At 41.1% G+C, this 13,866-nt stretch overlaps 1 protein-coding gene across 2 annotated transcripts in view; it reads left to right on the top strand.

Annotated features, from left to right (window-relative positions):
• The window catches only part of OSBPL5 (oxysterol binding protein like 5), a 140,357-nt gene that overhangs the window by 87,970 nt on the left and 38,521 nt on the right, over positions 1–13,866 (top strand). For both annotated transcript variants that reach the window (XM_063289366.1, XM_063289367.1), the window contains exon 7: positions 9,341–9,425. In XM_063289366.1, the coding sequence (XP_063145436.1) occupies positions 9,341–9,425 (85 nt within the window). The remainder of the gene's footprint in view (positions 1–9,340; positions 9,426–13,866) is intronic.

Here is a 13,866-nt window from a genome sequence, read left to right as displayed (position 1 = left end):
GCTAAGATTGAATAAGCCACAGCTTTTAGGTTCCCACATGCTAAACCATGAATTGTAGTTTGCAAACCACAATGGCTAGGGTCACACAAGGAAATAAGTCACAAATAAGCAAAGCACATTATATACATCCAGTCAGTGAGTTACGTAAAGCTGTGTAATAAATAGTGGAGGAGAAACGATTTGATCCAGGTCTTATTAGTCCAAATCCAACAGCGCTTGTTGTTTGCCATACTCGGTATAGCTCAGTCAAATGAAGATCTTGATTTTGCAGTTTGTGGATGGAAAGGTGAGGCACAAAATATGGTAATATAGGAGACTATTGATGTGGAAATGATCTAACAGTATGAATTGCTGAAGCTGTGTATTTTCTGACCTACTTCTTAATGAGGTTTCTGGTAGAGAATAAGTACATTATGTATTTGCCCTCCCCAGCAAAGGCCAGGCGGTGTGTCTGTGTGCTCTCTTTCACAAGATGGTTTTGTGAAAGAAACCAAAGCTATCTATGGTAACATAACAGATAATTTAAACATGAGTTGGGAAGTTCGTCCCTCAGCAATTTAGTGGCTTGTAGTGCTACTGCTGACATTAATAAGATCTGACAGCTTGCCTTTTCACTTTCCTCTTTCCCTAGTTTTAATGTAGGAGCTGAGTGTAGGGAAACATTAAGTGCTTTCTTGATATTATTTTTTTTAAAGGAATGTGGCAGGGGAAGAATGATGCTGACATTTTAAAAAGATAAATAAGGGCTTGAGGTCACTTCTGTATAGACAACAGAATAGTTAGAATGAGTTTATCTGTTAAATGCATGAACAATCAAGTACAAGAAGCTACTGTAGATTTCTAACCTATTCAGCTGCCTGAAGAACATAGATATAAAGTCCTGTTGAACTCAGTGGAATTCACTTGGGGTTAAATATGGGTAATCTGAGGTCTTCCTGATGTTTTAGAGTACAAGTCGTCTCATTCCCTGTCTTTGATGGTGGCTGGTGCTGACTGATGTCATTTGGAGTCCAAAGCATCTGGAGAACACTAGATTACCTGCCCCTATCATATCCCAGTTCCACCATGAAATTGCTGGCAGCATTCCAGCTGTGGAAGTTGGATAAGGATTTGGCTAATGTATTGTATGTGAGTTCTTTTTAATGTAAAGTACAGGAATGTCAAGCCCTATACAACTGGCTAAGATCAAGGAGGCAATAACAGTTTTCAGTAAGGAAACTTTAATGTTAGTTTGGGGTAAATAGAGAATTTTGGAATCTGTAAGAGGGATTTCCCACCTTGGTTTATAGCAAGTTAATTAAGGCAGAAGCTCTGTGAGTGACTTGAACGCTTTTCCCCAGATTTCTTGTCACTTGGAGTAAGTTGCCAGCCAACAACTGACTCACCCTCTGTCTCTTGATCGTTTATGTCTACTCTCTCTTCCATTCCTTTCCCAGCTCCTCCACAATCTTTCACAAGGAGAAATGCCAGGTATCACGATTTATGAAATTAAGAAAATTTGCCTTGGAGGGTGGTTAAAAGGCAAGGAGTAAAATGGAATATTGGCATACCCAAGTCAAAATTGCTCACTTGCTGCAAGGGACCTTGTACATAGAGAAACAGCACAATTGCATTTCTATCATGTGCCATAAATATTTGATCTTGCTTTCATGAAAGTGAATGGGAGACTGCAGCATTGTTTCCTGAACTCAGAAGCTAGAGAGAGAAATTCCAAATATATCTGGTGTTATATTAAAAAGACAGTGAGTTGACAGTTTTAAAGTCAGATACAAGATTATGCATAACAACAAGAAGGGATCTTGCAGATAAAATCTATGGATTACCACCATGGATTAAACCTGGGATAGCCTACATGATGGGTGACAGTTCTCATTGTCTTTCCCCATTGAGCATATTGGCTGCTGCTCATGGGGAGTTCAGCAACCTTTGGAAGGGCACATATATTAATCCTTGCTTTAAAGGAAATACTAAGAGCCATTGCTGCGAATAGTCTTGGGGATTAAAACATAGATTTGCTGCATTCATATATCACAGTAAACTTCAATGTAATCAAAGAACCAGCTTGGTGTGGTGCTGGATTAGAAGTGAGATGGTGAGTTCTAATGCAACTGGGTTACTACTCTGTCAGCCCAACCTGTTGTGGGGAAAATAGGAGGAGGGAGCATTATGTATTGTGTCTTGAGTTGTACAAAATAGAGGTGAGATATAAATCTGTCTGGTTTAAATTTATTACAGTTGTTTTGTAAGATGCCGGAATTTGAGACACTGTTGAAATGAAGCCTGATGCCTGTCTGGCTTTCCTTCCTTGTCACCCATGAACAAAAATTTTCAAACCATGTTAAAGGGATTGTGTGGGAGTGCAAATGTTGTCACAATGAAACATGGACTGTATACCACTTGGTGTGCTTTCCCCTTTGGCGTGAATAATAGGCATGTCTCTCTATTATATTGGGACTCTCATTGTAAGAGGAAAAAGAAGGAAGAAAAACTTCTAGGGAAAAGAAAAGATTTCTCTTCATCTAGGCCAAGATAACTGATCTGCGAGAGGTGCACCTTTCTCCTGTGCTCCAGTGAACAGTGGCTGAATAGGCTCACCTGCCTCACTTAGGTTCCTTGGGGCTTGTAACTCTGCCGTACAGTCTTGTATTTAGCTTGTATTTAATGTATAATACAGTCTTATATTCTTGTATTTATCACAAGAAGCATAAAGAACATTTGGATGTTCCGGGAACAACCTGAAACATATTTTTATGGACAGTTAGTTAGACTTACCACTGAAACCATTCATAAAAATCTCCATTATTGTACTGAAACAGAACAAAAGAAGGTAGAGTTCAAAACTGGCCTATAGTTTCAAAACAGAGAACTACATTCCAGCATCGTCATAGATTTTATTGCATCACCTCCGACCTGACCATATTCTCTCACAATATGTATCCTGTATGTCTGTTTTCAATTAATCTATCCATTAGTTGGCAGAAGAATGAGGAAGTTCTGGGTCCCAAAAGATACCATGACACTACCCAATGCCTTTTTACACCATGCATTAACTAGAAATAACCAGTACAGCAGTTTTTATGGGATCAAGTTATGATGAAATAAGAACTTCAAGGGTCCTTCAAAATATTGCAGACTTAATGGTTATACAGTCCGTTCTAGTCTTCAGTATAACAGCTTCTATGTTGAGTATTCTTCAGATACTGTGTAGAATTGATCTCAAGTTATCAAGAGGAAATGCTACAAAGATAAGGACACCTTTCATTGTTGCACAATTTTTCTGACCTTGTCATATGGTTCTCATCTTCAGCTGAATACTTTCATTGTTCACTTAGGTATTTATTCATGTTATGAAATTGAAAGTGTACTTTTAAATATTCCCAATTTCTATTATGTGAGAGATGGGCCCAGTCATACGAGAGCTGTAGAATTGTCCCCTGTAACCAAGTATCTGTTTTAAGGTGGAAAAGCAACTGTTGTTGCAAATCGGATGGAATTGACAAGCGCGGCGAACGGCTGGAAGGCAGAGCGGCTGGAGGTTGCGTTGATTGCGTTCGGGTCTGGCTGCGAGTCACCGCTGCCAAACTTAATTGTTTGTCGGTCCAGACGGTGCCTTGGACCGTTGGCCCTGGGCCAGCATCTTGGGGTCTGCGGGAGAGTGCATCAGCTAAAAAGTTTTTCTTGCCTGGTATGAACTTAAGGGTGAAGTCGAAGCGGCTGAAAAACTCAGCCCAGCGCAGCTGTTTGGGACTGAGTTTTCGACTGGTGCTTAGAGCTTCCAGGTTTTTATGGTCAGTCCAGACTTCAAAAGGGTTGGAAGTGCCTTCCAATAGGTGTCGCCATGTTTCTAAAGCCGTTTTTACAGCAAAAGCCTCTTTTTCCCAAACGTGCCATCTCCTCTCAGTTTCAGTGAATTTGCGAGAGAGGTAGGCACAGGGTTTTAAGGCGCCCGAGTGGTCAGATTGTAACAAGATTGCTCCTATGGAGAAATCAGAAGCATCGACTTGTACAACGAAGGGTTTAGAGGGGTTTGGATGCTGTAAAATTGGTTCTGTGGTAAAGATTTGTTTGAGCGCTTCGAACGCTTGCTGACAGGCAGGAGTCCATTTAAGGAGCGCGCCTGGGTTCTTTGAACGTCGCGTATCCCCCTGTCCTTTAGTTTTTAACAGTTCAGTAAGGGGGAGGGCAATTTCAGCAAAATTTTGGGCGAATGCCCGATAAAAATTAGCGAATCCAAGGAAACTTTGTAATTGTCTCCTGGTACGGGGAGGCTCCCATGCCACAATAGCTTCTACTTTTGCAGGGTCCATTTCAATGCCCTGAGCTGAAATTCGATAGCCTAGGTAATCAATTTGTGACTGATGAAATGCACATTTTGACAGTTTCGCGTACAACTCTGCTTTTTTCAATTTAGCCAGTACCTGACGCACCAAGTGGATATGTTCTGATATGGTTTCAGTATAAATCAATACATCATCCAAGTATACCAGTACCCCCTTAAATAAGTGGTCATGCAAGACCTCATTGATTAGTTGCATAAAGACCCCAGGTGCTCCGGATAACCCAAAGGGTAAGACTTTGTATTGGAAAGCCCCAAGAGGACAGTTAAATGCTGTTTTCCACTCATCCCCTTCCCTTATGCGAATCCGAAAATAGGCTTCTCTCAAATCCAGTTTTGAGAAAATTTTGCCCCTGGCCAGATGTGATAACATATCTTTGATCAGGGGCAAAGGATATTTATTTAATATTGAGACCGCATTGAGCCCGCGGAAATCGGTACAAAGCCTTAATGACCCATCCTTTTTTGGCCTGAATAGGACAGGGGCTCCTACCGGGGAATTAGCAGGCTCAATGAAACCCCTAGCCAGGTTTTTGTCAATGAACTCCCTTAGCGTAGTGAGTTCTTTGGGAGACATGGGGTATATTTTTGGGTGAGGCAATTTCACGTTTGGTAAGAATTCAATGGCACAATCCGTTTTTCGGTGGGGTGGCAAGCGATCTGCTTCCTCTTCCCCAAATACCTCAGCAAAATCCTGATACTGATTGGGTAGTCCCTCAAGAGGTTGAAGCGTTTGCACAGTAGTATACGCTACCCCTCCACCCTCCATGTCTTCCAGTAGGTCCTTTTCGGGTACTTTGTAAAATCCATCTGCAAAAGTCACAGTTCTATGCAGCCAGTTGATAAAAGGGTTTTGTTGCACAAACCAAGGCATCCCCAAGATTACCAGAGGACCCCCCCACTGGAGCTACCACAAATGGCAGCTTTTCCTGATGGGAGCCCATCTGCAAGGCGACCAGTCCCGTGGAATGATTGACTGCTTTCCCTCCCGCCATAGTTCCATCCAATTGGGTGAAGATCATAGGTCTTGGCAAAGGGAACGTGGGCAGTTCCAGAGCCGCTACGACATCAGGGTGCATAAGGGAACGGGAGCAACCCGAATCTAGCATGGCCCAAACTTCCACAGTTTTGGTTTTTGAGCTCAGTTTAACTTTAACAGTCAGTGTGGGGAAATTTCCACTCACCGAATCGTGGTTACGCCCGGTTTCTTCCACCTGCCCTAGGGCGCCCTTCAGGGCAGGTGGTAGGCTTTTCCCGCCGGCTGCTCGAATTGCAACTCTTCTTCCTCTTCTCCGAAGGGTAGTTCTGGGGGGTCCAGTTCTGCGACGGCTGCTTTCAGTTTTCGCGGTGGAGCAGGAGCAGGCGACTTTACCGTAGGTTTCGTCTGTCGTTCCTCTGGACGGCGTCTCGGGCACGACGTGGCTCGATGCCCTTCTTTCCCACATCTCAGGCACTGACCTTTGGAGAACCGTCGTTCCCTTTCCTCTTCCCAGGTTTTCGGTTTGGGGCGGCTGGCAAGTCCAGATGTGCGCGCTCCTCTAGCAAGACGCGATTGTCTAAGCTCTTTGGTATGGGCATAGGTTTGTAGGGCATTTTCTGCGCTGCCCGCTAACTGAATCCACCCATACAGCGTTTTGGGATCATCTCTTCCTAGTGCCCAGCGAAGGATTTCTGGTTCTAGCCCCTGCTTAAACATTTCAATTATTGTTGGCTCAGACCAGTCTTCCACTTTCCCTGACAAAGCTTTAAATTCCAACGCATAATTGGCAACTGAGAGGGACCCTTGGTAGAGTTTCCTCAGGTCATTTTTAGCTGTTTCTTGGGCTAGAGGGTCTTCGAAATGCTGTTTAAGTGCCCACAAAAAGTCATCGAAGTCCTCTAACTCAGTTGCCTCAGCCTGGCATAGTTGCACATACCAATCAGCTGCCCTTCCTCTCAGTTTGTTGGCAATGAAATTGATCTTGCCATGTTCTGACCGAAAGTTCCGGCCCCAATCTTCTATATAATGCTTGGCATTAGTGATAAAGAAGGAGAGCGTAGTGGGATCCCCATCGAATTTCACTCCAAATGGTGGGAAGTTTCTTGCCGGCTCAGCTGGCTGTGGCGGTTCCGTGAATGTCAGCGTACGCCGAGCCCCCATGGGTGGCCGATCCCTAGGAGGTCTTGCCTCTCGCCCCCCCCTTGACGGGCTGATCGAGTCTTGCTTCTCCCCCTGGTTGATAGGGTACTATGCCTGGGGTACTGTGACGGCTCTTCCTCCCAATCCTCCGGGGTGGGCTCTGCATCTCTGGGTAGATCCTTAAGGATTGTCACTATTAAATCCATTTTATCCTCTAATGCCCTCATACGAGCTGGAGTGACCGGCTCTTCTGGGGGTTGGTTGGTTACCACCACCCTCGGTGACAAGGGGACTTCGGGCTCCCAGGATAATTGTGGAGACCCCCTCCCCGGTGCTCTTTCCATAACAGTTCTATGTTCACTCCTGAGGCTCTCCTGCATGGATATCAGCAGCTCATCTAATTGGATATCCCGCAACTCCCGACGTGCTGCTCTTTGCGCTCTCGAGGTTAGCGCTGGCCGGATTCTGGCCGCCTCCCGCTCCTCCTCGCTTCCATCACTTGCGCGAAGCTGAGGTTCTGTCATCGCTAGCGTTCCCTCTTATCCAACGATTGGATGGGGCTAGCGGAAAATGGATGAAATGATTCTCAGCTTTATGTAACGGTTGCCTAATCCCAAACACTCAGTCTCACAAGCTCGGGCTTAAAGATAACTGATTTATTAAAGGAATAGTATGCAAATACAGAGAAAGCTGAGAATGAGCAAAAGCGCGCCAAATACAAACTTAAAAGCCTTGCCTGTAAGCAAGTTCCGCCCCATCCCTCGTCAGGGCGCTCCCCCTCCCAGGTGCTAGAAGCCGTTAGACGCGCCTGGGAAAGTAACCTTGAGCAGGAGCGCAAACCCAAACATACATTCCAAGCCCTCAAAACAACGGAGGGTGAAGGAATGGAAAAACCCCGGGTGAAGGAACACGGAACAGAAGATGACATGTGAAACGTTACAATGTTAACAGCACATTGAAATGGGAACATGACACCCTGCTCTTGGATAGCTGATTGCCTGCATGCGGACCCAGCTTGAAAAATCATCAGTATAAAAGATAGGGAACATTTAGAATAGGTGGGGTATGCACAAAGATGCTGAGAACCTAGCCTCCTGCCTGTTCCTTCCGTGCATGTTTATTCATGCACGCTTGCTTTTCTTGCATCCCATCCTTGAACCCTGAATTGCTGGGCAATGTGCAGCATTCATTCAGTCATTCTGAAAGTCTTTTTGGCAAAGTGAACTAAAATGTTCATATATAAATATATAAACATGCTTGAAAGGCTGAAAGGCACATTACATAAATTTAGATACAGGCAGTCCTCATTAAAGACAGTAATTGGGACTGGAATTTCCATTGCTAAGCAATGTGATTGTAAAGTGCAGAGTCACATGACTGCATCACTTAACGGTGGAAATTCTGGTACTTCTGGTTGCCATTGTTAAGCAAATCACTGCAGGCCGTTAAGCAAGGATGTTGCGTGGTTGCCATTTGTGACCTCCTGCCGGCTTCTCCATTGACTTGGTTGTCAGAAGCCAGGAAGGTCGCAAATGGTAATCATGTGACTGCGGGACGCTGCAATGTAATTGCAAGCTGGGCTCCAAGCGCTCAGATCACGATCACATAATTGCGTGGACGCAGCGATCGATGTATGTAAGTACAAGGACCAGTCACAACTACCACTCGTTCAGTGCTGTTGTAAGTTCGAAGGGTCACTGAACGAGTGGTTGTTAAGCAAGGACCACCTGTATCTTCATTTGGCTGAATGGGATTTAAATTTAGGGCCTGGCTCTGAAGATACACTTCTTCAACTCTTCGTATGCAGTGGAATTTCCTAACCCTTGCTTTCCCCACCCCCATCCCTTAACTCCTCCATGCCCAGGAAGCCACTGAATGTTAGGGGTAGAAATGGATCAAAGTCTAGAATGGAATGTGCAGAAGCTGACAAGCTTTTCACTCACGTGTGTGACCTCCATTCATGTAAGACCTTAGGTCTGACCTTGGCTCTAATAGATTAAAAGCAGCAATGTGAAAGCAAACTGGTAATGGTTCCAAAACATTAATGTTAACTTGAGGAATGAAAACTGCTATCTTGTAATTGGGGTCTGGTTCAAATATCCTGCTAAATCTTCATATGGTTTATTTGATTTTGTCTTGGGTGTTGTGGGAGCACTGCTTTTTTGGTTTGTAAATTATGGTTTGTGACTTAGGATATGTAGTTAGCTGTTGTGGTTTATTCAACAGACCTTGGTTAAAATATAATGGCTTGGAATGAGGAATGACCCTAATGTTTGTGTGTCTAGAGTAAATACGGAAGTCATGTATAACCAAGGTGTGTGACTTGCGCTGAAGAGACTTGATGGATATCTGCTGCTATAGGTTTCTGTGTGTTGTAAAAGGAAATGGGCATTTACATTCAAGACCTATTTTTAATCTCTGTATAGAAACATGAGCAGTTGATGCCATATTCTGTTAAGTAGAAATAAGTAAATTTTGGTATATTATATTGTCTTGCTATAAATATGTGCAAAGTAAGGATCTACTCACTTACAACACATATTTTGCTAATAATTTTAACCTTCCTTAAATCAATTCCTTTTCCGTCTGATCATTTCTCAATAAAGTCTTAGCCACTGCTTCCATTTTAAATCATAATTGGCATGCCTGATGATATACTAATTATCAGTTTAAAAAAATAGCAACCACATTTCCCAGATTGGTCTGTTTTAAGAGCCAGTAATTCAGTTATTTTAAACTTGTTGTTCTAGCTCACAAAGGATGATTGTATAATTTTCACTTGTTTGATCCTGAAAAGAATAACATTGAAAATGCCAGGTAAAGAAGATAAAATTGAAATACACATTTCATTACAAAGTTTCTTTTCATTTCACAAATTGTTCTAGGGTCCAAAGGGAGAGAATGTAGGGTCAATCACCCAGCCTCTTCCAAGCAGCTACTTGATCTTCAGGGCAGCTTCTGAATCAGATGGTGAGTTTTGTTCTTTCTTTGTAGCTAGATGTAGTTTATCACCTATCCACAACCCAAGAATGTTTTTTTCAGTTGCATTAAAATCCCCAAGATTCTTAAGTAGTTCCAACTTTGAAAGATTAATACATTACAACCTTGTTATAGGCAGGTTACACTGGGATGAGAAGGACTAATTTTCATCTTCTAGCTCTGTTGCATCTTAGACACAAACTCTGTGTTGTCTAAGTTGGAAGATGGGTGAATGCAGCTGAGCTGCATTTTCACTGAAATGTACAGCTAAAAAGGGGGAAAGGACTAGCCACATTCTCTTACCATTTCCCACCCCTCACTCCACTTCACTGACTGCTAGTGGTAGAGAACAGAAAATACTACTGTGCTCACTGTTGCAATAATTGTCACATTTTATGCTTCCTTCCTTTTCCGCTGACAAATTACAAAGGGAGATTTTGCTAACCCACATCTTCTTGTAACATACAAACTGAATCTTCCTTTGTGCATCATAGGCAAACCATGATTGCTTTCTTCACCTATATAAGTTATTTCAAAAGCAACTTTTCGATGAGAGCTCATGTGGATCTACTCAAGTGTGTATCCCAGTGCTGTGACATTTATTTCGATTTATGTGATATGCTTTTAGCTGGTCACTGATAGAGTGGCACTAATTCCCTGCAGTATATATTTTTTCCTCTCTGCCTCTTTTTACAATAGTTATTCAGAGAAATCATAGTTTCATTGTGCTGCTAAACAAAAGGTGTTTCAAAATGCAAAGGAATGGAAGTTCAAGTATGTGAAAGCATGCACTAATTATTGCATTTTTAAACTTGGTTACTGTGCATAACCACAAACTTTTAAAAAGGATGAATTTGGAGCTGATAGCCACAGGGCTATAAGATGGCTCCAAACAACACCTTTCTAACACCTCCTACTTCTTGTACAATTAACAAATTTTATTTTAGTGTGTGCTTTGTGTTCATGCATTAAATAAGGTGGTTTCTACAGTTTACTCTAATTTGGGTGCTACTGAGCACCAACAATGTTTTGGAAAAATACTGCCCTTGCTGTGGCTCATATGTAAAAGAGGTTCCATTGTAGATCCTGTTTTAGTCTACAACCTTCCTTTTCTGTTATTATTTTAAAAAAATAGTTTACATTATGAGATCAATCAAAATATATTAATATATTGTTTGAGTTATTTAAGATTTGAAATATTAGCTACAAATAAAGATTAGGTTATTGTTCTTGCTAAAATATAATTTAATGTAAAACTGTGGGTGGTCTATTAAATATAAATTTACAAGTGTATTTTTCTGTAAACCATAATTGTGGAATGGAAACACATTTGCAAAGAGACTGCTGTTACAATTAAAGGATATTTGCTAGGTTTTTCATCAACACTTTGAATCAAGCAGTGTTTTTCCTTCTGTGGTCCTCCATTTAATATCTACTGTTAATACCTTTCTCAGCCAGGGATTTTTTTATACCCAAGAGATCTTCAGCTCCTGTAACATTTCATATTTCAGAAAAGACCAAGATGCCTTTCCTTCCACTCTCTGACAAATTAATTGTCTTTTAGATCGTTCACATTAAATGAAATAATATGACTTTCGCTTTTACTGGCTTTTAATTTTATAATCAGAATGCCAACTGAAACATGTTCATAGTGACCTGAAAGCAGACTTTTTTATTTTGTTACATATTATTGGTTGAGCTACATTTCCATTGTCAATTCACAGCATAGCTCCCTGCATGCTGATACTAAAATATCTCATTGAGCTAAATGGGATATACTCCCAGATCATAGGATATGGAAGAAACGTAGCCAATCTTTTAGCTTTCAAGAATAATACACTAGGAACTGGAGGCCAGTGGTAGATGTGGACAAAGACAGAAGTAGGCAGGATCATCTGTTCCTTCTCTTTCTGATAGTTTGTTTTTCCTTCTTGATATAATCTCTTACTCTCCAACCAGGCAGTCCTCTTTTATAGGGCTTGGGTCAAGAGCCAAACTGGGCCCAAATACTGCAGATGGATTACCTCTGAGTTAAAAGAGTCGACCCTCAGTTATCAAATTCTTTTTAATTGGGACACTGAGCTCATATGCTTTGGAACTCCTGAACTCCTAGATTATTTTCTGAGACCTTGGGCAGCCAATGATTGATTAATTAGGTGATAAAAATTGCCCTTTTAGTATAGCAGAAATGAATACAAAATGTTCAGGTATAAACAGACTTCAGACTTATTTTTTGATTACTAAGCTAAAATATAAACAAATATGCACACATAAAATAAGCAGGATACAAATTCTCTAAGAAGGATAGTGAAATCAGTGTTGTGTTGAAACGTGAACTCGCCTTATTCACTTGCAGGAAATCTCATACATTTCTAAAATTAAAATATTGATACCTTTAATACCAGCTCCAAAGATGCCACAGAGCAATGATTTTCTTACTCAAGGAGTCTCATGGTATTTAAAAGCTAGCAAAGTTTATTATGACGTAAACCTTTAGTGAACACTGGACTATTGTCAGCATAAGCTTATGCCAGAGTAGGGATCATGAACAGCTGAAAGGTGCTATTGTTTTTAGCCAATAGGAGTTCTAATCAAATCAGATCAGATCAAGTCAAATCAAATCAAATCAAATGAAAAAATAATCCTACAGTACACTGTAGGTAGGTACTGTTAATGCTAGAGACATAGCTCCATCTATAGGAGACAAGATGATACTGCCCCACCTCAACCCTGCTTTGAAACAGAACCAGCATACCAAAATATGGAGATAGAAAGAACTCTCCTACTGGAAGAGCTTGAGCAATCCTTCTCCAAAATTGTCCCGGAGGCCTGGGAGGGCTTCAAATAAAGAGTTGTCTGTGGTAGGACTGGACAGGTAGCAGCAGAAGGACAGGATGTGCAGCCTTGTCTTGTCTTGAGATTTTTGTTATTTTTATATATATATGTGTGTGTGTGTGTGTTTATTTGTTTAAAATTTAGTCACCACCCATCTCACTCAAAGAGCGACTCAGGGTGATTTACAATAAAACAAGAATAAATACTAATTAAAAATACAATAAAACATGGGTGTTCCTTCCTGTTCTGTTCTTCACGCTGCTTAACTCTTGTGAGGTTGAGACTGGTCACTAATTGTCTTGGCTTCTGCCTTTTCTGTTTTTGTCTTCCCCTTCCACTTCTTCCATTAATTTATGTCACTGAGCCAGGTAGTTGGCAGTCTGTGTAGCTTCTTTTATCCAGCAGTGGCACTGAAGACTTTTCCCTCAGTCTTTCTTACCAAGGAATTCTGACAGGGAGCTAGGTAATCTTCATATTTATTGGCTTTTGATCCTACCCACACCTGCCAAGTTGAATGTGCTTCGAAAGTATTACGATAACATGAAGCCAGAGCTGTGGTAATAATACGTTCTCAGAAGAGAGTGTCAAATTTTCTTTATAATATAGCAGGTCTGATGGGTATCTCCTGTATAATTTAAGTACTAATTCTGTATATTTCTAGATACTACACTTTGCAAAATGCGACAGGTTTGAAAATAGGAAATAGACAACTTTGAATGCCAACTTTGTACTTAATCCATGTTCCTCCACATTATATGTGCATATCCCAGCAATCCTTCATTTTTGTTACTTTTTTTAAAGAAAAAAAAACCTGTGTGCTCTGCTCTCCTAGAGGTAAATCTCCTAGGATTTCTTCATCTTTCTGCAAGGCTTGGTTCAGTTTGCTCTATGTCATTATCCTTACTCTATTTTTGCCCTTAATTGCTAGATTTTTTAAAGGCTTTTTTATGACTAAAAAAAAGTTGTAGTAATTTTGATGGAAGCTAAATAAAGCCTGATGGTAGTGCTTTTACTGATAGGACTGATTTCACAGCTTTTTCCCTCCGCCCCCACCCTCCTTTTTAGCTCTTGGTTTTGGTAAGGTTCAGGTTAATTTTGTATTGGTGGGAATTGAATATTCGCTATCATCCTTCACTGGTGGAGATTTGTGGTTGGCCTCCATTTTTTATTCTTTGTTGATAGTTATTCATCATATTTTCTTTAAAGGAAAAAAGTAGGCTAAATTTTCATTTGCAACTACCCCCTTGTACAGCTGTAAAACAGAGAGAAAGAAAGAAATCTTCACTTTTCAAAGAGAGGTCATTTAGCCTGTAGAAACAGTCTGAACTTGTGTTATAAAATGCGTATATGGTTCTTGAATGTACTTTTCAATATTTCCAAAATTCCTATAAAGTGCCTGGTGTAGGCTATTCTGGGTAGGATGAGAAGTGGTTCAACTTGTAAAGCTATCTGTTTACCCTTTTTTCCAAAAAGAACCAAGAGTCTTGGGGCACCTTATAGACTAACCGATGTATTATACACACACTTTTGCTTATTCTTTGCAACAATAAATTGGTTAGTTTTAAGGTGCCCCAGCACGCTTCATTGCTTTTGCAAT

Source organism: Candoia aspera, chromosome 1, assembly GCF_035149785.1.
Source record: "Candoia aspera isolate rCanAsp1 chromosome 1, rCanAsp1.hap2, whole genome shotgun sequence".
NCBI classification, from domain to species: Eukaryota; Metazoa; Chordata; class Lepidosauria; order Squamata; family Boidae; genus Candoia; species Candoia aspera.
The sequence above is the reverse complement of the archived record's forward strand: the minus strand, read 5'-3'. Positions and strand labels throughout refer to the sequence as shown.